The sequence below is a fragment of the Balaenoptera ricei genome, chromosome 5 (assembly GCF_028023285.1).
Source record: "Balaenoptera ricei isolate mBalRic1 chromosome 5, mBalRic1.hap2, whole genome shotgun sequence".
NCBI lineage: Eukaryota > Metazoa > Chordata > Mammalia > Artiodactyla > Balaenopteridae > Balaenoptera > Balaenoptera ricei.
This window is the reverse complement of record NC_082643.1, coordinates 33,657,839-33,682,308: the sequence shown is the minus strand read 5'-3', so window position 1 is coordinate 33,682,308 and position 24,470 is coordinate 33,657,839. Positions and strand designations below refer to the sequence as shown.

The following is a 24,470-nucleotide window of genomic DNA, read 5'->3' as shown; positions in this document are numbered from 1 at the left end:
CGAACCCATGTCGCCTGCATTGACAGGCAGGTTCTTAACCACTGTGCCACGAGGGAAGTCCCTGAATAATTTAAAAGGGATTCTGATTCCATGTTGTGGCTTAGAATGGTAGAATTTTGTTAGATGCCAAGAGGGCCAGGGATACAGATGTGGTCCTCTCTGCCTCTGACCCTCTTTCTCTTTCTTCCTTTCTCTTTCCATATTTCCTTCTTCTTTGTGTCTTTTCCCCTTTTGCCCTCTTTGTCATCTTCTTTCTTCTTCCAAGTCTTTTTTCCCCCTTCTTTCTCTATATGAATTGACCATGATTATAAACTACAAGCATTTAAAAAATTGTTTGCATCACCTTTTCCCCTCAGTGTTTTTAAGCAGGTGAAATCATATTTAAAAGAACATAAAGGGTAGCTTTAGTGAAAAGACTACACAAAAAACGAACATTTGGCAAGAACAATGGAAGATAATGCCATAAAAATAGTAAGAATGATTTATGTGTGGGGTTTGGAATTAGTTTTAGTAATAGCTTGTCAATGAGATGCAGACTGCTGCGGTGCTGGCTAATGGAAGCACCTCCACTGGTCCATTGACTTTCTACCTGGGTCACGGCACAGCCTTGGTCACTGGGACCAAGAGGGAGTTCCTACTGCCAAGCCTCTCTCCATGGCAAAAGGATGACTGGTTCACTGAGGCAGATCAGCTTTACTGTCCCGAGGGTGGCAAGGCTGGGAAGGCACATGCTTATTTGAGGATGGGAGGCCATCTCTTCCATTATCCTCATCCTCTGAATCGAATACCTGAACTCCTTTTCAGACCTGTGCAAATTGTGCTTTTCTTCTTATACATATGTGGGTGGGAAAGAAAGGTGTGTTAGAAAGAAACCAGAGTTGTCAACGAGTGCATACGTAATCTGGGAAAACCAAATGAAATCTGGCTAGCAATTTCCTACTTCTACCTCATACTGGGCTCGCAGAGGCACCCAGGATTGGATGAGGGTTTTTTCTCTTGCCCCTATTTGACCAGATGTCCCGCTCATCCATAGCTGTTACTGTGGCTCTAGACTAGCCCAGTATGCTGGGCTGGGCTTTTTCTTATTTCTAGTGTTCCTTATTCCATACTCACTAGCCAAGGATGTGATGGTGCCCCCGAGAGTTTCCTGCTACTTGCCTGCACTGGGAGCTCTAGTCAGGATGAAATGCACAGGAACAGCCGGAGAGACAGCTTGTTGGAAGGATGCAGGGGACGGTTCTGGATATGGTGTCTGCGGTTTTCTATGGAAAAGGGCTTGTCCTTGCCATGTGGCTAAGAGATGGCCACTAGAGGCACTGTGTAAACAAGACATTCTTCCTATACGTTAGAGATTTTCCTGTGTTTTTTTAAGGGCATAAACATTGGAATTATTCAATTTGAGCCTAATTGTATTTACAACATGAGCTGTTAAGCTCAGAAATATGTATCAACTTCCTTTCAGTGAGACTTCATGATGTATGTTTTAGTCTGACTTTCTCAGAGTTTATAAATTGACTTTAGTAAATATTATTTTTTTAAAAAACCTACGCAGTTGAAAAGTAAGGCTTGGTGTTCTGAAATGACATTCGTTTCCTTTTCCCAGAACTCCATCAAAGCTAGCTTATAGGATATTTTGTGGTTGGCTGATTGTTTCTCATTTTTACCCAATTTCACAGAATTCCTTAAAACTGTGTAAGAGGTTCTCTGTATAGGAAATGTTACTTATTGATATCAGAGGTTTGAAAAATCAAAGACCCAAATGTTATTAATTGTTTTTTACTACCATTCAGATGTGTTCCCCCATCAACCATCACTGCAGCACACACACACACGCACACACGAATGTAGCAGAAATTAAAGCCACCTCGTGCTGCGTTAAGTGCATGCGCCATAATATACACCAGGTGTAGTAATTAGCAGGCACATGAAGGCTGCCTATTTGTCTGGTTTTGCTGCTGTTGCTGTATCCCCCTGTGTTTTCACACCATCAGATAGTTGGATTTAATTGAGGCCACATCAGATGAGGCATTACTGACACCTTTAATTGAATGAGCATCCAGGGAGGATTAACTCATAATATTGATTGGCTTTTAGCCACTTGCTTAGAAGGGTGTCTGGGTAGCTTATTAGTTGCCTTTATTTACACCTTTATGCAAAGAGTGCAAATAGGTATTCTTAGTGCAATATGTTTTTCTAAGTACTCTTAATAACTTTTTTTAAAAAGCACTGATAATAAAAATGCAAATGTATTTAATTTTTTATTAGCAGCTCTGAATAAATACGTGTTAAATATATGTGCCTACACATTTACATATACCTGGTGTTTTGAAATATGGCAAGAGGAAAGCAGCCAGAAGCACTTCATCAAAGTGTTTCGATTCTGAATGATACTAATCAGCTATTAGAAAATAGACATGGTAGAGGAGATTTGCTGAAAATGCACAGTGCAATTACTGCACGATAGCATACTACCACAAAGTATAAATAAAGCCAATAAATCAGAATGGTGTTATGTATGTCTCAGATTATGACATATGGTTTGTAAGAATGTTCTAAATCTTAATAGTCTTCCAGATTTATTTTCTTGCTAGTTATTAGAACAGACAATGTTTTGTTTAACATTTTCAGTTACTTTTTGCTTTTCAAAGGAGAAATCAAAAGTCTTGAGCTTTAGTTTCTTTACCAAGAGGGAGGGGGGCATCTAGCTATTTCTCTTTATCCTTAGCTGCAGCAGAAAGCAGTGGCATTTGCATTATAATAGGGTAGTGTTTATGACTTGGTACACTATATAAATATATTGTTTTTACAAGTACATTTAATTATGCATTGCTTTGAAACACCTTTATAATTAAGTTTGTGTATTACGTTCATAAATTATTTCTCTACTATAATAACACATGCATGCTGTACAACTATTATTTTTAAATATATTTGTTAATTAATTATCTCATTATTTAGTTGTCAAAATCTTCATGCTAACTCAACACAACTTTTGATGATCTTTGGAAATTACCATGGCTTGCTTTTGTGCCTATTGCCTATTCTCATTCCTTTTTTTTTTCTCTTTTGTATCAATACTTGACACATAATAGCAATTGGAATGGTTTAACACAATCCCCAATACTTTGCCTATTTAGAATTGAAATCAAATCATTCTTTTAGTTCTTCATGGGAATTGGGTGGGGAAGGGAGTTAATAAAGTTTATGGATTTTTAAAGTGTTTCTGTTAATGTAGTTTACTTCAGTCACCTAGAAATTCAACTAATGACATACATGAAAACCAAACAAATACTAATTGCTGTTTCTATAAGCCTTTCTGCTTCGCTGTGCTCTCACTTGCAACTTGTGTTAACATGGTCTTCCCTGTTCTTTTCCTGCACCCTTTCTTTCTTGTCTCTCCTTGTCTTTTCCTTCCTATATTTGGATCTTGTCTTGCCCACTCAACAGTATCTCCTCCTGCAGAGTCCATTGATGTTCACAGACCAAGCTCAGCAGGATGTTATCATGGTTCTCAAGTTCCCCTCCAACTCCCCTGTCACTCACGTGGCGGCCAACACCCAGCCTGGGTTGGCCACTCCCGCTGTGATCACAGTCACTGCTAACAGGCTGTTTGCCGTGAACAAGTGGCACAACCTTCCGGGTAAGTAAAGAAGTACCCTTATAAGGCCTAGTGTAACTGCTGAACACTGTATAAAGATATTTTAATATCCACCTAAATATATTATATCTCAACATTTAAGCTTTTTAGTTTTCGAGCATTAGTCTGAATCAAAATTAAACATACTTTGAAAGGTTTAAAGAAGTTCCCTCTGAGGCGTATAATACAAAAGTTAAAACATAAACTCTTCTTTGGCATCTGGTGGTTTGTCTTTATTCCTTGGAGATAAATATTATTTCTCACATAATGATATTCTATATTGTGTCCATAAATAGTATGTATTTATTTATCAGGTGTTCCTCTTTTTTCCACTTATTCATTTGCTCAATAAACACTTCTGATTGTCTACTATGTGCCTTTTTGTTCATGGCATGGAAGTATTTGTTGTGGATGATAGAAAAAGAGCACTTAGATTACCCAGCTAAAATATTACAACCCCATAAGTACATTCTGTTCTTTCATTAAGTGCTGAATAATTAGGGTAACTAATGGCAAGATACTGAAATAACCATCAGAATCACAAACAGTCAAAATTTGAAGAGACATGAGAGTTCGTCCAGTCTAGGCCCACATTTTATCAGTGAAGATACTGAGCCCCAGGGAGCTTGCCTTGTTCAGTATCACATATGGCAAGTCAGTGGCAGAGCCAGGTTTGAACCCAATTTTTCTGACTCAAATTTTATGATCACCCCTCTGTGATTTATTGTCTCTCATTAGAACAGGAATGTTGGGATCTGGATTTAGCACTGTTCCTTTTGGCCACTAGTTAGAAATTCTTTTTTTACAGAAGGAAAATCTTTTAAAGTCCTGGAGATTATAGGCTTTTTTTTCCCAAGCCATTGTTTTAGGTAGGAAATTTTAAAAGATAGATTTTAATAGTCTGTTAACTTGTTATTAAATCTGTAAAATGTGCATAAAGCATTACCCATTATAGTACCTGAAATGGTTGCACAAATATAAATTCTTGAACAAGGGCTTCATGCCAAATTAAATGCAAGAGATTTTAGAATGGAACAGGATTGAATTGATGTTCAAACAAAAAGTAGGTGCACTAATAACTATGTTTAATAATGTAATAAGATACGCATCATGACGAATCTGTGGTTCGTATCAGAATTTCTTAAATATAGCCATTTTCCTGGCCATTAGAAATGAAATGAATGGTGATATTTGATTAGAGAATAGATTTCATAACAGTAGAGAAGGTAAAAATCGAGGCAGGTATAGTATCTCTATTATTAGGCCCTTTTAGTCCCTTTTCTTCAAACGAACGTATCTTACAGAGGTAAATGTGTATGCAAATAACATACTTATATTTTGGGACCAAAGATTATAATTTGATTAACAACTGTGATTTCTTTTTTGTTTCTTTCTTTCTCTAAATACCACTCATTAGAAGAAGAACATGCTGACGGTGTGTTCTGTCATGCACACCAGAGGATCTACCTCTGCTCTGTGCAGTTACCCTTAGAGCTTGGCAAAAGCACCAGTGTGTGTGGCCTAAGGGCCCCCGCAAACCATGCTTAATCTGGGTGGCTGGCTGTGGTGGCTCTGAGAACCTCTTCAGTTTAAACAGAGTGACAGTGTATGTGAGGAGAGACAAAACTTTTCAACTGCCAGAAAGCTCTGAGCACTCTCCACCCCTATCTTGAGTCTTAGCCTAGCAATGAGCTAGCTCGGCAGGACCTGAACTGGCTCAACCAGAGGGCTGCTAGGTCTCCAGCTGATGCTTAGTCGTTAGGCTCCCTCCCTCAGCACTGATGACTGAGCTCCTGACACTCCCCTTTGGAGCAAGCCCATTTCCCTGGGCTCCCCGTAGTATCAGTACTTGATTGTCAGCTGTTCTCTTCCCTACTCCCCACTTTTCTATAGATCTGTAAAGTGATTTAGGGGCAGCGTCCCTCTGCTGGAGTACCACATATGGTACGTCCACCTGCTCTGAGGCCAAGCTCACTTTTCTGTAAGATAAGAGCTTGGGAGACTGCATATGTTTTGCCAGTTCTTTGCCTAGAATTCTCCCTAGTGGGCTTTCTTAGGGTCTGTACCTCGTGTCACTGGTGGTTTTTGTCCCCATCCCCTGGCTTTATAGTACGACAACTCTTCACCAGATAAATTACAAAGAATGATAACATATGGAAATACACAGGTGATTCTCTTTCTACACTGTGATCTCCAATTCTCAGTACACCTACACCTAAAAATATTAAGCATCCATTTTATTAAATCTGTGCCTCATTTCAGGTATGTTTATTTACATAAATCTGGTCTTTCATCCTATGTTGTGCTGCCTTCACCTGTCAGTATGCCTTGATTTAAAACAAATGTCAAAACTTCCTAACAGCTTTTTTTTCAATGAATATCAAATTCGTGTTGCAGGTTTTTTTAGTTTAGATTCTGGTTCTTTTCTGAGATTCTATGATTTCCATAGCTTGTTCATTAGACAGCTAGCTCCTGTCAATGCAGTGTCTGAGTCCTGATTTAGGGGAAAAATCATCTTTATCCTTCCATCTCACTCAAAGGACCTTGCAGAGCGTCTGAAACAATAAAATAATGGCATCTAATGTTTATAGAGCATTTTGTAGGTTCTGAATACTGTTTTAATCACCTCACACGTATTAACTCACTGAATCCCCTCAACAACCTTAGGATGTAGGTTCTGTATTTAGGTTGAAATTGCCATTTCTGTAGGTCAGAAAGCCAGGTATTGGTGATTTCATGTGGTTCAACCTAACCCATCTAACCTATTTTACAGAGCAGGAATCTGAAACACCGAGACGACATAACTTGCCCAAGGTCACACAGGCAGTTAGTGGCAGAACTGGGATTTGAGGCATGACCAAAGATAGTTAACCTCCTAAATCTCTTTCACTGACAGTTTGGTTTTAATGTTTCTATGATCCCAGATTCTCAAAGTTGTAGAGAAAACTTCTCAAGGTATTAGTGTTGATTGGCCCTGGTATTACTGGAAGTAAATGGCCCTGTTGGGTAAATCAGAGGCTGTGGTGCATTTTCCCTGATGATTCCCTATATGTGCCCTGTGATTTCTTTACTGGCAGAGCTAGTAATCAGCAAAGACAATACCTTCAGTAAAAGAAGGAGTCATATGCCTTCCTTTTTTCATCTACTTTAATGTCTTATATATACTCAACTCTAATTTTTAGTGCTAATATTGTACTTAGGTTATTTTATCAGTATTAATGATCTTCCAAAAGATCATTGAAAAATCCTTGAAAAGTTGGCATTTACTAACAGGGGAAGTGCTAACATCAGAAATGTAGAATTAATCTAATGAACACATTGGAATGTATCCCATTTTTATTTTCAGCCCCTCAAGGACAGTCAGAAAGACTTCTTAAAATCTGATGATAGTAATATCATCTTAATCCTAGTATCTGATGATATTAAGCAGAGCTCTGATACCAACCAAGCAGTAGTTTAAATGCTTATGAGTCTATAAAAGGCAGATGCGGACCAGATTGAATGGCTGAGTTATTGGAGGAAAATCATTTGGAAAAGGACCGAGAATTTAACTCTCAGATTTACAAAGCTGAAAAAGATCATCTGTTCTAAACCCTTCATTCTGGGGCTTCTGATTTGCTTAAGGTTGCACAGCTGGCCAGTGGTCACTCCTGCTTCTCACAGCGCTTCCTCTCCCCCTCAGGTCCTTCTACCTTTCACAGGGAAACAGCCTACAGAATCTCTTTTCAATCACAAAATAAGTACATCTGAATCTTTAGAACTATTTTGAGAATTAAACAAACTGTTCTTAGTATGGATTGATTTTTGTTACTCACTTGCTTCTCAGAGTATTTTTCAATTGAAACTATGGAAATATTAAATATTAATAAAAGTTTTTTTAAAGCTGCAATCAGATCTTTAGGAAAACATTTCAGCCAAATGCATTTAACTAAAACATTTATCTGCAAATAGCTTTATTTTTATTCAGACTTTCAATTGATTGATTTTACGTGATGGATGAAACATTAAATGTCCTTGACTTAGAGCTTTCCCTTTCTCCATCATAAATTGACATTTTTGTGACTCCTTTGTGCTGCAGCATTCAAAACTGCCTTTTTAAGAAGTAACAAAAAAATAGTATTTGCTACAGTCAGCAGATGGTTGTCACATTTTGTTTTCAGTGCGCCTTACCACTTAATTTTGTTTTGTTGCAGAATCAGAGGTTGCCAGTCAAGCATCTGCTATAGCTTATGGCCTAGGACTGGAGCCACTGCTGATGGCACATGTTCAGAACAGCACTAATCTAAAATAAATGTTTAATAAGCTAGCCATAGAAGCACCTGGAATTTTTTTTGTTTAAATTTTATAAAACCGTGTGAGAGATTTGGAGGTTAGAAACAATTCTACATGAGATTTGACTTACGCATTTTAATGTAGTTTAGTATATGAAAAATAATGCTTTTTTTTTATCGTTTGTGAATTCCAGCTCATCAAGGTGCTGTACAAGACCAGTCATGCCAGCTGCCAGTGGAAATCGATCCCCTCATAGGTCTGTCACTTCCTTCTCTCTTTGCGATTCATTAAGCTCTGTATGGTGGCCCTGAAGTGTAGATTACAGTTGTTTTTCACTTGCTGGTTGCTGGGAATGGAATTTTCCTGATAAACCATTTGCATGCAAATTGGAATGCAATGAGCTGTGGCTATGCTGGTATTTCATCAACTCCCCCTCGTTGGTTTGCCTAATTTGAACAGGCCTAGGACGCGTGTCACTGAAAATTAATATGGATGCTGTAATAATGTGTGATTGAGAATGCGCATGAAGTTCTGTCAGGATAATATTGGATCTTTTCATCACTCAGACTTGTTGATGAGCAGGAGCGAGGCACGTTATGATGAATTGGTGGACCAGTAATGTGACGGAGCTTCTTTGCTAGGGAAATTTTCATAATAACAGTGGGGTTCTTAGCAGCACTGTGTTGAGAAAAATAAAACTGTAGTGCCAGGGTTTCATCATTAAAGGAGATCAGTCCTTTCTTCCTGGACCCTCCATTCAATCTGAGGGGATTAATGTGCAATTGCAGAGCAGTTTCAAAGTTGAAATATATGGCCCAGCCAATGGCAGTGTTAAGGTATTTGTATTCATTTTCCTAGGGTCCTACAGCCCAATAAATTGCCATTGGAGGTTAAATTTGTTCAGGGTGAAAAAAAAAGAAAAAAGGAGGAGACCAGAAAGAGCCATTGGGATGAAATGACTGTCTGCAGCAGATGACTTAGAATATTTAATTGCTGTTGTGCTTTTTGAGTAGGTTAGTTGAAATCTCCAGCTTAGCATTTTTCAGCTTATAGTGGGGTTTTCAAATGTGGCCCCACTAAGAGTGTTAAGCCTTGATATTGAAGATTTTAGTCAATAACTTTTAGAATAAAAAACTTAATTACCTAGCTGCAGGGGTATGCTACTAGCATGGATGTTTGGCCTGCAATTTTGTCAAATTGCCCTGGCACAAGTAAATTTGTTAGTATTTTTAAGTTTTTAGATAAAGCATATGAATAAGCTCATTGATTATTTTAAAATTCAAGGTGTTCCCTATGTGTATGTCACCTTCTTTTGTCTTTAACACCATTGTTTCAGTGGAGAGCTAAATGACCACCATTTGCAGATTAATTATCAAGATGAACTAAAGTAACCTTAAGCTCAAAACTAAGTCTTTCATCATTTCCCCAAATATAAGCAGAAATCTAAGAAGTAACTATCTATATGAAGGATAATTACTACCCTGGTTCCTAAATCTTATTTTGCTTTGAGTAGATATGATTTGCCATATATTTTTTAAAAACTTAAATGCTCACTTGGGTAAAGTTTTAAGAGTCAGGAAAATAATAAAACCCATTTGCTATGCTACTCAAAGCCTGATTTCTGAAGTATAGAATCATTGTTTGTCTTAAACCTTGACAATGAATATCATATAGCATAAAGTCTAAATTAATTAAGAAATTGTGACCCTTTAGACAAGGCATGGTGAACTTCTTTGGTAAAGGGCCAGATAGTCAATATTTTAGGCTTTGTGGGCCATGAGGTCTCAGACACAACTACTTAAGTCTGCTGTCATAGCACAAAAGCAGCCACAGACAATATATAAACAACTGAGCATTGCTGTGCTCCAATAAAATTTTATATACAAAACCAGGCACAAGCCAGATTCAGCCTGCAGGCCATAGTTTTCTTCCCTGCTCTAGATCCTTGGTCCTCAGACTGTTTGCTCCTGTATCCCCTAAAATAATTGTTTAAAACCACGTACCTTATCACACATTTTTAAGTTGACATCTGAAAGTTTAAATGTGACATCATCACAAGTTTAAATAGTTACAATGGTTATAGTTTTTGACATAGTGTATAAAATTTTAAATACGTCCAGTAGAATCTAAATATCAAAGTCACTTGAGAGTCAGCATTTTCTGTTTTAAAAAGTGCATGAAAAAGCTTTTAACATTTGAAAATTTTACGTATTCCTTTCTCATCTTGAATTTATATTTTCATTGTACTTTCCTTGCACAATTTTATTTTAACTTTAGAAAATTGATTACCCTATTATACTGTTTTCAGCAATAAAAGTCTGTATGTAAATTTAAACATTGAAATTTCCTGTGACCATAAGGCTCAGCTCAAAAAGTTAATCTGCATTGAGTTATAACAAATATTATTAATACACACTTATTACAATTTTAAATTTTAATAAATATTATTGAACATAAAACACATATTTATTGGAAATAGGAAATACAGCTTTAATGAAATGAATAGGGCTTTTCTGTTCATGTATTCATGGATAAACATTATTTGTTGCTGAATGAGACAGAATTTGTCAACAGTTCTAATCTTTTGGGGGTTTTTTGTAGATGGAAGCTTTGAGGAATGTTACTCACATAAGAAAATAGATGGGCAAGCAAAGAGTCTTATTTTAACAAGGTCATTCAAATCTTTGAACTCTTTCTGAGTTATGTGACAAAATTCACAGAGTGATGTATTATTAAGGATTACTTTTACAGTCTATCATTAAATAACCATTTTAACAATCTATCACTGAAACTTATTTTTAATGATCAATTGACAGCATGATTAGATCCTCCTTCCATTTTATAGAAAACAATGAATTGGAAACCACCTGCCCTGCAGAATGATTTGGTACCTAGGCGTTCACCTTCCAGCATGACATCAGTATTTTGAATTGTCCCTTTTTTTGTCTCTCAAGAGATTTTTTTACCCTGGGGTAAAGCACCATAGTAAAATTCTATCTAGTGGAACAAGAGCATGCAAAAAGGGAGGTAAGAAAGGAAAACTCACAGGAGAGTTCTCAGGCAAATCTGTTTCAGGCAAGAGAACATATGAAAGTTGTGGAACTAGAAATTGATTCCCTTAAAACCATCTGTGCCTGTGTGTCCCTTGGGAAATCTTATACCCCAAGGGATATGCATGTCCCAGTTTGAAGACTGCTGATCTAGACAAATATACCTAATTTTCATCAAATAAAAATACTTTCAGTATGGAATCTCAGGAAGTTTACTAGAGAAAATAAAGAGAGATAAAGGAAAGGCAGTTGGGAGATTATATCGATTGGATGGATGGATGGATGGATGGATGGATGGATGGATGGGTTGCAATGTTAAATTATAAGTAAGCACTTATTTGGAAAATAGATAATCTGAATGCTGAAGGGGCATCAGCCTTTACCCATGGGTACTTTGTGGTCATTCAATTCAAAATTATGCACATGCCCAGATCTGTCAAATTAGGTCCTCCCAGGAAATCATGCCAAAAAGACCAGTATCATAGGAGCGAAAGTCATATAAACATTGGCAAAAATAAACATTGTTATAATTTTCATGTGGAATGAAGAACTGAAGTAACCAGTATAGAAAATACTACATATCTTGTCTTTAATTGCTAGGTTTCTTGGAATTAAAAAACTAAATTGTATCACACAGCTTCACTGCAATGAGATGCTAATGTCTCTCCATGATACACTATGATACATAAAAGCTTTTTTCATCTGCCGGCAACTTCCCTTTGTGTGGAAGGAGGTGGGGAATGATTCTCGGCTAGAATTGGCCCTTTTTTTACTACCACTATCACTTTCTAGCCCATTAATCTCCCCAAAGTATATGAAGCCTATTATCAAATAGTTATCTAATAATCCTACATGGTTAAGTTGTATAGTCAGACACTAGCAGAATTTTGCAGTATTTCACATGTATATGAATATGTTTGCTGTGTTGTGTATGCCATGAGGGCAAGGGATAGTTTATTCCTCTGTATTCCAGCACAGGACTGGAGAGCATTTTGAACACTTTTTTCTTCCATATTACTTTCTGAGCCTTCTATTGAATTGGCCATATTAACTTAGTTACTACATACAATGAATATAACATAGATATATTTCTTTTTTAAATTTTTATCAATAGTGCATCTATGGTATTTTTTTCCCCAAAAAACTGCAAACTATGGTACAAAGAACATAATAATCAGAGGCAGAAATTTATTTTGTTTGTTCTCATGTCTGGTATGATCAAGTTTCTTTAGCAGTGTAAGAACCATAATTTGTATTGGAAAGTTGGTGATTAAATAACTCTTAGATCACTAGCAACAAAGCTTTCTATCTGGTTGGCTTCATAATGCCAAAAAAGGCATCTCAGTGAGAATTCCTTTGCTGATAATGACACACTTGATAGTGTATTTCTGGAGGATTATTACTCTTCACATGTACATGATGTTGCTCTGTGTCTGACCTTGTGCCTTGTGACAAAGCCCATCTCAGGTGCTCTATAGCGCTTTGAAAACACACTGCCAGACTGGCTTGTTTTATTGCTTACAGGAGTAACAAAGTGGCAGTGTGCTATGCTTTGACTTCTTCAATTACAAGTATCTTTAATAAATAGTCATTTTACCCTTTCCTTACATGCAAGTGCAGCTGTAAACAGGGGAAATGGGAGTTCACATGTAGTCAAATTAAAGACCTGTTAAAGCCAAAGTAGTACAAGATGCTACAATATTTCAAATATATGCCATTTATATTCTAGTATCTCTTCCTTGCGACAAAAAGTTAAAGGTAATAGATTGTCACAACATAAATCCATTCTCACCTTGCGACAAAAAGTTAAAGGTAATAGATTGTCACAACATAAATCCATTCTCATGACAGTAGATGTAATGAGATTGTCAGAAACACAAACCTAACTGTGATGCGATCTGGAGATTCTAATCTAGTTTGGTCCTGCCCAAGAGCTAGATAGCATGTTCTGAGAATTGTATACTACGTATTTTAAAATTGTAGTGTATTATTGTTTCTTTCCTCTAGGCAGAATTTCATACTGAGCTGTTGAATTTGGCTACCCGTATTCTTCCAGCAATCAGATTGTGTTTTCCTACTTGGTTTTTCAAATATTACTATATTGAATATTAAAGATCAGATATTCTTATCCTGGAATGTATTGTCTCTCCTCCCTCAGCCCCAACCCCCAGTATGACAAACTATGGGATTTCTTTGCACGTGTGGGTTTAGGAGGCTTTTTTTTCTTCCTCTGTTCTCATAGCCAGCAATACAGGAATGCACAGGAGGCAAATCACTGACCTTTTAGACCAAAGTATTCAAGTGCATTCCCAGTGCTTTGTCATCACTTCGGACAACCGCTACGTTCTCCTCTGTGGCTTCTGGGATAAGAGTTTTCGAGTCTACTCTGCAGACACAGGTAACTTCATCATTTCTTCATCAGTGAACTAAAGTTTATGACAAGTGATGTTCAGAGTCTTTCTCATCTTCTTCCCTCTAAAAATTACAGAATTCTAAACTTTGTGAAATAAAGACAGTTTTCTCCTTTCAAGTAATAATCTACTCTATAGTCCATTATTAAGTTAACTTCAGAATGCTTTTAAGAGGCAGTTTTTGGTAGGCTTGTCTCCCAAGCTTCATACTTGCAGAATGAACGATTCATTTCGAAAGCATATCCTGGTATGTAAATACTGTATGCACATGTATGTGCATAATCTTACGGCAAGTGCACATACTTATAGGTGTATTTCCCCACTTTAGTGTTATATAAAGGTTATTTTTTCCCTACTGGGAATTCTCATTAAGGGTATTTCTTGGGAGCAGATATCTTGCCTCCACCCAATTCCGCACAGAATCTTGCTGAAAACTACACCATCGTGAAGGAAAGTAGCTGACTACTGATTTTATGTGTAACAGGAGGTCTTGTTAAAAATATAAAAGTTTAAGTCTATATATTCATCTGCATGCATCTTCCCAAGGGACAAACCAAACTCAAATCAGTATTATTACACGATATCCAGTCCAGTAAATGGTTATATATTTTTGCATATAGGAAATTGAGAACATTGACAAATTTAATGGAGTCTCTTTAAAGTATTTTAGAAACTGTTAGAGGATGAAGTAAACTTATAGTAAATATGTAGTTGTATATTTAAAATAATTAAAATTAGATATTAAGCATTAGAACTTGATAGATACTGTGGAAGTAGATAGTTCAACTAAAACAAGGATCTACAAATAAATATCTTGATTAAATGTGGGATAAGAAATTTTTAAAAATGGAAATTTCTAGTTAATTAAATGTTTCACAGCAAATCATCTTTCAGTTATGTTAATAATCTCTATAAAATGTATGAGTCCATGCTCCTGCCTTAGTAAGTATAGCATATTAAAAAATTAATTCTTGGTTATCCAAGGAGTTTGTCCTAGGTATATTTTGATGATATCATTGTAACATAGCAATGAGAGAGTAGGGGAAAATAGTTAAATATGTACTGTGCATAGAATAAACCCTAGAAGTTGTTTTCAGGCATGGTCCTGTTTAATTTTTGTTTTATGGAATTGATGATCTAATTTTCTTGTAATTTCCATCTTTATTCTGTAGAATAAAGAAAGAAAGAAAATGTCATCATTCAGGTCTTTCTGATTACTTGGGTTTTTACTAGATGTTTAGGTCTGTGAGGTTGATTACTATTGAATCTAAAACTCCTCTGGAATTCTTTAAAAATGCAATAGGGATTGATAAGCTTTCCTAAAATATATTTATTATTATAATGAATTTTCTCTGATTTAATTATCAAATTGAAATTTTAACCTTTACTTTCACTATTATGGTAATGACAACCTTGGCATTATTTGACCTCAAACTGTGGTCCCTTCTCACACAAACTTTCAGATTAAAATTGTTACATCCTCTCACAAGTTTTCCTTAAACATTCTTTTAGATTGCATATTGTTTTTTATACATTAAAAATTATTTTTTAACTCACATAGAGTAAAATTGATTTTTTTGGTTATAGTTCTGTTCGTCTGGGCATTGTATACAGTTATGCAGCTGCCACCACCACTACAGTTAAGATGCAGAGCAGCTGAGGTCCCCCAGGACCCCCTGTGCTGCCCCTTTGCGGTCAGTCCCTTCCCTCAGCTCAACCCCCTCAGAACTGCTGATGTAGCCTTCATCCCTATAATTTTGCCTTTACCAGAATGTCAGAAAATGGGATCATATATATGTCAACCTTTGGTCTTGACATTTGAGGCTTTTTGAGTTTGTTGACATTTCATATCATTTTAAAAAGACGTTGAATATTAATATTTGTAAAGTAAAGCTAACCTCCCTTTTATATAATACTAATAATTAAAATAATTCTTATAGTCACACAGTTCTCTAGAATTTACAGAATTCCTTCTTTCTCATACATGATATTGTGTCAGCCTCACAATAATCCTATGAGATAGAACAGGTGTCCTTCGCTCCATTTTTCAGGTGATGAAACCGAGGTTTAGAAAGGATAAGTAACTTGTTGATATCTGCGTAGATAATGGTGCTAGAACTGGGCATTGTAGCCAACTCCTCGGACTTCAGGTGTGGCATCTTTGTGACTATGCCATGTAATCTCATATAAGTGTTACCTGTTCAAAAACTAGGTTCCTAGAGCGTCTGCCATGTTACTTTACTTAATAAACTAGATGACGTTCCTTCCCCTCTTTCCAAAAGCCTTCTACTTTATTACTTTTTAAAACATGCATATGCGTGTGTATGTATAAAACATTTTCTAAGAAGTAGCCTCATTTTAAACTTCATTTCAGTGGGACTGACTTACCATGTACACTAAAAATATTTATACTTGCCAGGAAAGTTGTGAAAAAAATCTCAAATGATAGTTCTAATATCTTTCTTAGTATCTTGTATACAAACTCTGATGCTAGTTTTATTTTAAATTATTTAAATTTTAAATGTGTCTGTGTTTTTATGATAATAGGAATATTAAATATTTTCTCCTAAGTTTGGCAGAGACACAGGGAAAAATTGTATGATCAATAATATATAATGGCATAGCTATCACAAGTGTTGAATTCAATTATATTTTGGCACATAAGCCAAAAAAAAAAAATCCTTCTCTTATTAGATTTGGCGGGGCAGGGAAGCGGGGGTAGAGAGAAACACGGTTGTAACAGGAAATTCTTTAAACATAAATCATGTTTTCGGGACACAACCAGAACAGCAGAGGCAACAATAAAACCTTCCCTCGGCAGTGGGAATTATTTTCAGGCCACATTTTAGATTCAATGGTGCAGAGTCCTGAACTTGAATTTTTTTTATTTGTAGCACAGCTGTCAAATAAAACATTAACTAGAAAATTTGTTCTGTCAAAAAGAAGATATTCTAGTGCTTGTGGTAATATTTGATATTTGTGTGTGGAGAGGTGGACCGGTATTAAAGGAAACAAAAAATAAAGGTTGAGGAACACTTACGAGATTATCAGAAAATAATTTACCAAAAAGAGCAGCAGGTATTTATATGCTGTGATTTATTTAGGAGGAGTGAACCTCAACCTCATAGCAATAACAAATATTGCTAAGGAAGGCTGCCAGAAGAGGAAAAAGCAAACTGAAAAAAATAATGTTTTCCAAAGTTGAGCCCAAAGGATAAATTGTAGAGAATGAAGTTAATTTGTATTAAAATATGAAACTCTTTAGATGTAAATACTTAAATGTCACTCCCTCATCTCCATCTTCCAAGCAAATAGCTGCTCTTTTGCAAGCCTCCTGGTGTACGTGGAGCATTTGGGTTTCCTGTATGCCGTGACCTCAAGTACCTAATTGTAGTTGCTTTACTCATCCTCACTTCTACAACGCACTCAATTGATGGGTATCACATCTTAAATAGGCCTACTCTAAATAACCCATTTAAATCACTCCTGTAGTTGACATGCTCTCAGCATTTAGTATAGGCTGAGGCAGAAGTCACTGTACATACAGAAGTCAAAAACATAATCACATTACGGGGTGTTCAGTTTTTCAGTAGTTAAAACTCACTGATTTAACCTTCAGTTTTCGAATGAGAGTGCATTTAGCTCCCTAACTTTTGTCTCATCCTTAGTAAGACCTGCCTCTAATGTAACCCCACCCATTTTACCCCTAAACCTCTCCACTTTGTCCTTCATATAAATTGGAAATGATGCAAAAATTATTAGATTTTTAATATTTAATTTGCTTTCTTCTTTTCCATTTTTTTATTCTAGAAAGTCTTGACTTCTTCTTACCATATTCTTTATTGATAAAAGCTAATTTTTAAAACGAATGTTTTGGTGTTAATTTAAAAGGTTGAAGAAATTCAGAAGTGAACATTTTTAACATTTAGCAATTAAAATACCTGCTTTGACTAAAGTCTTTATCCATAGGAGAAAAAAAAGTCCTTTATTAATTTTGCAATTTGAGATTGATAAGAATCTGATCTTAAGTTACTCTTAGTAGACTGTGTACAAGAGAAAACACTGTATTTGACTTTCCATCTGATTTGGATAAAGTACATCTCAGTATTTTACTTATAAATTTGCAGACTTTATAATAAGCTTTGGGTTTATTAAAACCAATAATTTAAACAATTTAGTGGAAATACTCTTTTAGTTCTATGTATTGTTATCTTGAAAAGTTTATACATGTAGATACGTGTAGATACCAATACTTAATTGAGACCTTAAGCTTTAGAATAGGTTATGATGTGTTCCAAGTTAAACATATAAACTTTTTAGGCATACTGATTTTTTTCCAGCTTAATGGTTTTTATCTTGCACATCTGAATTGTATTTTTTATGACCCCACTGAACGCTTATTTGAAAAAAGAAGAAACACTCATGCTGAATATTAAGGGTAGACATTCTATGACATTCATTTGTAGATTCTCTAGAAATTTCAAAGAGAAACGTTAGCTAGAAACTATAGGGAGAGAGTGGAAGGGCTGCTATAGATATTTAATTCTTTAGACAAGTTTGTGTGAATTATAAACCCATATCTGATTAAGCAAAAAAAATCTAAAAGGTTTTTTTCTCACACTGTTTTGTGGACAGTTCATCCTGTGTTTAATGTCCTAGATACACAGTAAGTTTACTGGATACCCCCATCCTCACCCTGCCCCTAATCATTACTGTTAAACCGTCATAATCTTAATTTCATCATCCTTCCGCCTCCCCAGGAACTTTCATCCTTCAGGCAATTAAAACAAAGAAAGAATGACCTGGCTCAAATTGTGGTGACAATATGTTAGTTCTTTTATCAAAATTTAGTTCATGTAAGCCTGATTTGAAAAGCAGAAGCTGGGGAAGGGTAGGCTGGGACGAAGTGAGAGAGTGGCATGGACATATATACACTACCAAATGTACAAAATAGATAGCTAGTGGGAAGCAGCCGCATAGCACGGGGAGATCAGCTCAGTGATTTGTGACCACCTAGAGGGGTGGGATAGGGAGGGTGGGAGGGAGGCGCAAGAGGGAGGGGTTATGGGGATATATATTATATGTATAGCTGACTCACTTTGTTATACAGCAGAAACTAAGACACCATTGTAAAGCAATTATACTCCAATAAAGATGTTAAAAAAAAACAAAAAAAACAGAAGCTGTCCAAAGTGGCTAATACTGTCCTTGTATATAGATGACTTTGAAGAATAGAAGAAGAAATAAATTGTCTTTACTAATTCAGAGATGGGTTTGTATTAGTGAAGTCTGAATGATAGAGTATTTACAGAAAGGCAACTAAGTTTTGCTTTGTTTTGAATCATACAGAGTAACTTAAATTGTTGAAATGGTTCCAAATAAGGGTTCTCCTGGGCCTGCTTTAATCAGTAGACATGATTCATTTGTAATTTATAGGAGCTATGTATAATAACATTATTAGTTGAAATAGTTTTAACATATGTCTTAAATGTGACTATCACTCTTCAATTGATTTTGTGGTTGTTGTTAACTATTCGAAGAAAACTTTTAGGTTGGACCAGGTCAAATTTTATTATAAAATCTGAATTATCAGAATCTGATTAATACAACTTCATTATCTTCTTAAGTGAAATGATCCCTGGAAATTTTTTCAATTTTTTAAATAGCAGTTTTAAAGAAAATTGTTTTGTATTTCAGGAAAATTGATCCAAGTGGTGTTTGGCCATTGGGACGTCGTCACTTGCCTCACTCGTTCGGAGTCATATATTGGGGGAAATTGCTACATTCTCTCAGGGTCACGTGATGCAACCCTTCTGCTCTGGTACTGGAATGGAAAAAGCAGTGGGGTTGGCGATAACCCAGGCAGTAAGTACAATTTATTTTATAAGTAAACTTTTACAACTGAAGTATAATAACATTTTGCAGTGAAGTTACCTATTTCATCATGGTGAAAGTGAAACTGAAGTATCAAGTAGTTTTAATTTCTTAGTTATAATTTAAGAAAGGTCTGGATAGCCTTGTTATTAACATTTTGTGACCATTGATAATTCAAATTCAAGCATGAAATCTCATTTTTCATGTTATCGGTTATTCTTATGATCTGAAAATGCTAGTTCTGCATTGATAATGGCTGTCACCAAATAAAATAGAGGTGTTTCATTCACAAACAATAAGATATAACATAAAAGAGCAATCACATATTATCTTGTTTATTGAATTCATGTTTTAAAAGAGCAAAAACATTATAATTTCATGGAAACAAACCAGTCTTTAGAAAAAATATGCTTTCATTTACATATTAAATTAAAGATAAAACAGGTCATAAAAGGCCAATATGGAATATTCAAATTGGCTCTTGGTTTTTCAGATGGGAAATGAAAATGTTCACCAACAGCCTTAAACATCTTTATGAAACTATGCTGAAGGCAGTAAAACAAAAAATGTGTAACCATTTAAAATTGTAATTCACAGAAGGCAAAAAAGGAAGCAGCTACCATTAAAACCAGTCGCACACAGCTGCAGAAAAGAAATGGCTTTAGAAAAACACATTAAGAAGTAGGAAAAAACAATTAAAGGGACCACCTGAAAAATGAGAATTTAATTAAAATGATTATGACAACACTGAAGAGTTCCTGCAAGAATAGCTTTAGATTTTTACTTCATAAGGTAGAGCATTTTAACTGCTCTTAAATATTTACAGTTTCTTAATTTAAAGCAAGTTGCAATGTATTTTGTTAAGGAAGGATCATGTTGTTCCTGATTACTTTACCTGAATACTGTGGTACTTACTTCTGTCCCTCAGTCCCAAATTATAAAACAGTCTGAATATGTTTAAGTCCATCATATTTTGAATTGACTTCTTAAAGTTATGCTTATTAAATGTATATTATTTGTATGAAAGTGAAACCTTCTAAAAAAATTTACTCAAGAGCCAGTACAGTTTTAAAAGAAGTGTATGCAAAGTATTTTTATCAACATTGTGTCTGCTTTGTATGTATTTTGTTTGGTGTGGTGGTGAATCAAAGTTTTTACTTTATGAACCTCTAATATGTATTTCTTATCTTAATCAGAACAGGGGTAATTCCCTATACTAATAGAATATGAAAAGTAACTTCAAGGCTGTGATGCTATGGGTAATACAGTCTTTATAGTCAGATCAAACTTTAGTATGTGTGTCTATATGGGGAAGTAGTGTGTATCTCTCATATTTACACAACATCCCATTTTATATGTAATTACAATAATTTTAAATATGTAAATTTCAGGGATTTTTTTTTTTTTTTTCACATTCTTTTGAGAAATACTTCGTGTTCTTTTCATTATGGAGTCTTACATTCTCCTTCTTTCTGGCCTTTTAGGATGAGTGACTACTTTCAATTTCTTTTTTTTCTGTTTCTATAAATTCAGTTATTGAGATTCACTAAATTATCTCAGACAAACCTAGATTTGACATAGGTAATAAGTATACCATTTTGTTATTTACGTGAAAATATTTAGGAAGAGCTTTCTTTTGCTTTAAAATCGTGTGAGATGTTTCATGCACATATAGCAATCTAAATGAAAAAAAGATTTTGTTTTGTTTTGTTTTTTTTACTTCTTTGACCTAACCACGTTCTATATGTCATTACCAATGGGTATGTTGAGAAGTAGCTAAAGGCTACTTCTGTAAACCTAGCTACACTTGTATGTAATTGTTGTTACATTTCAAAAATTTAAGTATATTTTAAAACTAGAAATATTCAGCTTTTCCAGAAGGGAGAAATATATATATATGTATGTTTAAATACCTTGTAAATCACCCTAGAGATGGTTTTTACATGTATGACATTTTAAGAAATGAATCAAGTAGGACTGACCAAATCGTGGAGTTTAGAGTAAAACAAAGCTAAGTTCTAAGCTTTGCTGTGCTGTCTTGTCTATGAAATGAAAGCAACAATAGTAACTGACTTAAGGTGTTATCAGAAGCACAGAATGCTTAGAACAAATAAATCACCACACAAACACCATCTTGCTGGCATTAGAGTATATATTATAATGTTCTTTTTTTCATAAAGCACTTCATCTATACCCTCATTGTCTTGCAGTATGGTGGACAATAAGTCTTAGTAATGCTGGTAATGAAAAGGGAAAAAAAAAAAAAGAATAACGTAACAGCACATCTAATAAAAATTTTAGAAAATTATAATGCATCTTGACTAAATTAAATTACCTTTCTCAAAGTGAACCTCGGCCTTTTTGGCCCTTTTGTAACGTCTGATGTCCCAATTTAATTTTGCTTTAGCTTTGAAGGATGAATCTGGGAAAAAGACAAATAGGCACTTTTTCATATAATGAGAATTTCCACACATTAGAATAGAAAAATGAACAAGCCAGTCTAAGCTTTTCAAACGAAAATGACAAACAAACAAAAACAAAGACATTTTTACCGCGTGTGAACTGTTTTAAACATTCATGAGAGCTGGTTCGGATTTTATAAGCCTGTGGCTCATTGATGGCTCCATGACGCAGCCGCTGAAGTCACAGCTTTTCAGATGAGGAATTTTAGGTTATGCTTATTTCTGTGTTGTATCTCTTGGATGAAATATAATTGACCTTTAAGAAATAATCAGGCTTTTATATACATAACGGCAGTGTGGTCTCTAAATGCATACAGTGCCTCAACTTAAATTTTTGAATTTAGACTTTTTTCTTGCTCGGAAGGAAAATGGGTGAATTTTTTAAAAACTAGGCTATTGCTTTTCCTGCATTTTATAGGTCTCATTCAAGTGTTTAGCTTTTTTATTTTAAAAATCATGAGAATAAGCTAGTAATTTTACTTGCTAGTGTCATAAGCCTATGCCATTTTCTCCAAATCTAATATTAATGCTGTATGTAAAGTTGTTAGCTTTAGTACTATTTTTTAAAAAATCATGTTATCCACTGTTAATAAGCACATTGTTCAGGTAAAATCAAGCTAATTCAAACTGGATAAAACCTATATATAGTATAATTTGAGGCTTTTAAAAGGATGCACATGTTTTATGAAATCTGCCTAGATTATGTAGCAAAAGCCTTATTTTCCTATATGACAGATAGTGTTTCATTTTTGACTCTATTGTCTTGTGATAGTTATCTCCTGTGGGATGCAGTTTTCTTAATGAGGAAAAAAATTAAGATAGGATTCCATTTAGTTGTAGATTTTTTAAATAAAATTAACCAAGAACATTTCAAAGAAAGACGTTTTCTACATGGAAGCATCTCTCTCTTTGCCCTAGTACTCTGTGTGTTTTAGAACTGAATCTTGTCCACCAAAATGCTTTTCCTGGAATACTCATTTTTCTATCCAGACTGTACATTTCCAGATTTTGAAGAAAATGTTCCCTGATGCATTCAGTTGACATTTAAATACTTTAAACTTTAAAATGATCTTATAATCAAGGTGAATATTTACAAGAGTTATTTATCCACTATTTTTATATTGTATTAATAGATCATAAACTTAAAATCAAATACTTACTAAGCATCTAAAAGGAAATGCTTATTAAGCATTTTTAGGTATCTGAGTAATTTTTTAAAAGCCACAGTTGATTAGCTTTAGAAGAAAATGGTCGCTGACTATGAGGTGTTGCATAGATGCTGTGTAGTATTTCAGCAAAGTAGTTTTCCATCCTCGCATTCTGTTTTTGATTTGATTGAAAGGTGGCATTTTTTTTTTCCTCTTTGCAATCAGACATGCTAATCTATGTCAGCTTTCTCCTTTATGGGAATGGCGTCTACTGAAAAAAAAAAAAAAGTTTTTTTCATAACCAGATTCTGTTCTTTAAGAATATTTCAGCACCGTCAATTAGAAGGAAGGTTTTATTAACCATAAGGCTAGCACAAACAGACCACAGAGCTGTTTTTTAAAGTACTGTATGCCATAGCTGCCCTGCTTTTTCTCTGTCTAAAACTTCATTTTGTTAGACTCTCATCAATCACTTAAGTCATTACCGTAAATCCTACTGTTGTTAATTTTACTAGTATCACCCTAATGAGACATTCCTGCTATAATTAAAAATGAATTCTAACTTTAAGGCATTCTAAATTTTTTTTAATGAATTTAGAATGATCTTGCCATATGACCATAAATACCACTGATATACATAACCTACTCATCAAGTCTATAAGAAAAGTGGTATCACAATATGTCCAGGTGTGACTTATTTACTGGTTGCCTCTGTGCACATGTGCTTATGCATATGTATATTTTTGTGCACATATTTAGGAATTATGTTCTTTTTATCGTAAAGCCTAATACGCTTTACTAAGCTACAGATAAATCCTTATTCTTTGTCTTGCCAAAAATATAGGTGGATGTAACACAAGCAGTATGACTCCCCGTAAGTAGGTGTCCTAGAGCACCATCTGCTGGATGCATTTGGGGACTTAATGTTGGTAAAATTGAAAATCAGTACTTGTTAAAACAGGTGTACTTTGTTTTTAATTGCCTGTGATGTATTATTTATGGTTCACAAATGTCAAGATATGTACATCTGTGTTGAACCATATGAGTTTGTAAAAGAAATAACTTTCTTCTTTTGCCCTGCACTAATATGGATTTGGAATGTTATAATAAATATTTTGTTTAAGGAAAAAGTAGACACAATATATACCTAATGAAACAAAGCATCACAGTTTGTCATGAAATAAACTCTTATTAATTGCAGGTCTTCAGTAAGCTACAGTTGGAGAAACTTGTTTAGATGATATTTTAACTTTAGTTTCCTTATGTTCACTAGATTCTGAATATGAAAGCAACATTTGAAACAAATAGCTTTTTTTATATCTGGGATATGACTCCATCCGATTCTTTGTCAAGAACATGAGTTCTTATATGTAACTCATCAAGAACTTTCCTCGTGGCCCTACTTTTGGTTTGCACTATTGCACTAACACTAAGATTGCCCTGTATTTTTCTTTTTTCCGTGAAGAATTCATCAAGCAGTGTTTGAAGCAATATGTTGGCAGTGTTCAAGTTCAGGTGACATTAAAACTATGTCTATGAAATTCTCCAGAAGGTCCAGGATGTTTAGTGCTCCATGATGTAATGCAGGCCCTCCCGTTTCAGCAAAACAACTCTGT

At 35.0% G+C, this 24,470-nt stretch overlaps 1 protein-coding gene across 3 annotated transcripts in view; it reads left to right on the top strand.

The window, feature by feature from the left end:
- The window catches only part of LRBA (LPS responsive beige-like anchor protein), a 737,360-nt gene that overhangs the window by 689,215 nt on the left and 23,675 nt on the right, over positions 1 to 24,470 (top strand). For 2 of the 3 annotated variants that reach the window (XM_059922597.1, XM_059922596.1), the window contains exons 50-53: positions 3,448 to 3,640; positions 8,103 to 8,165; positions 13,202 to 13,357; positions 19,068 to 19,235. In XM_059922597.1, coding sequence (XP_059778580.1) covers positions 3,448 to 3,640; positions 8,103 to 8,165; positions 13,202 to 13,357; positions 19,068 to 19,235 — 580 coding nt within the window. The remainder of the gene's footprint in view (positions 1 to 3,447; positions 3,641 to 8,102; positions 8,166 to 13,201; positions 13,358 to 19,067; positions 19,236 to 24,470) is intronic. The other variant, XM_059922598.1, reaches the window with a different exon arrangement.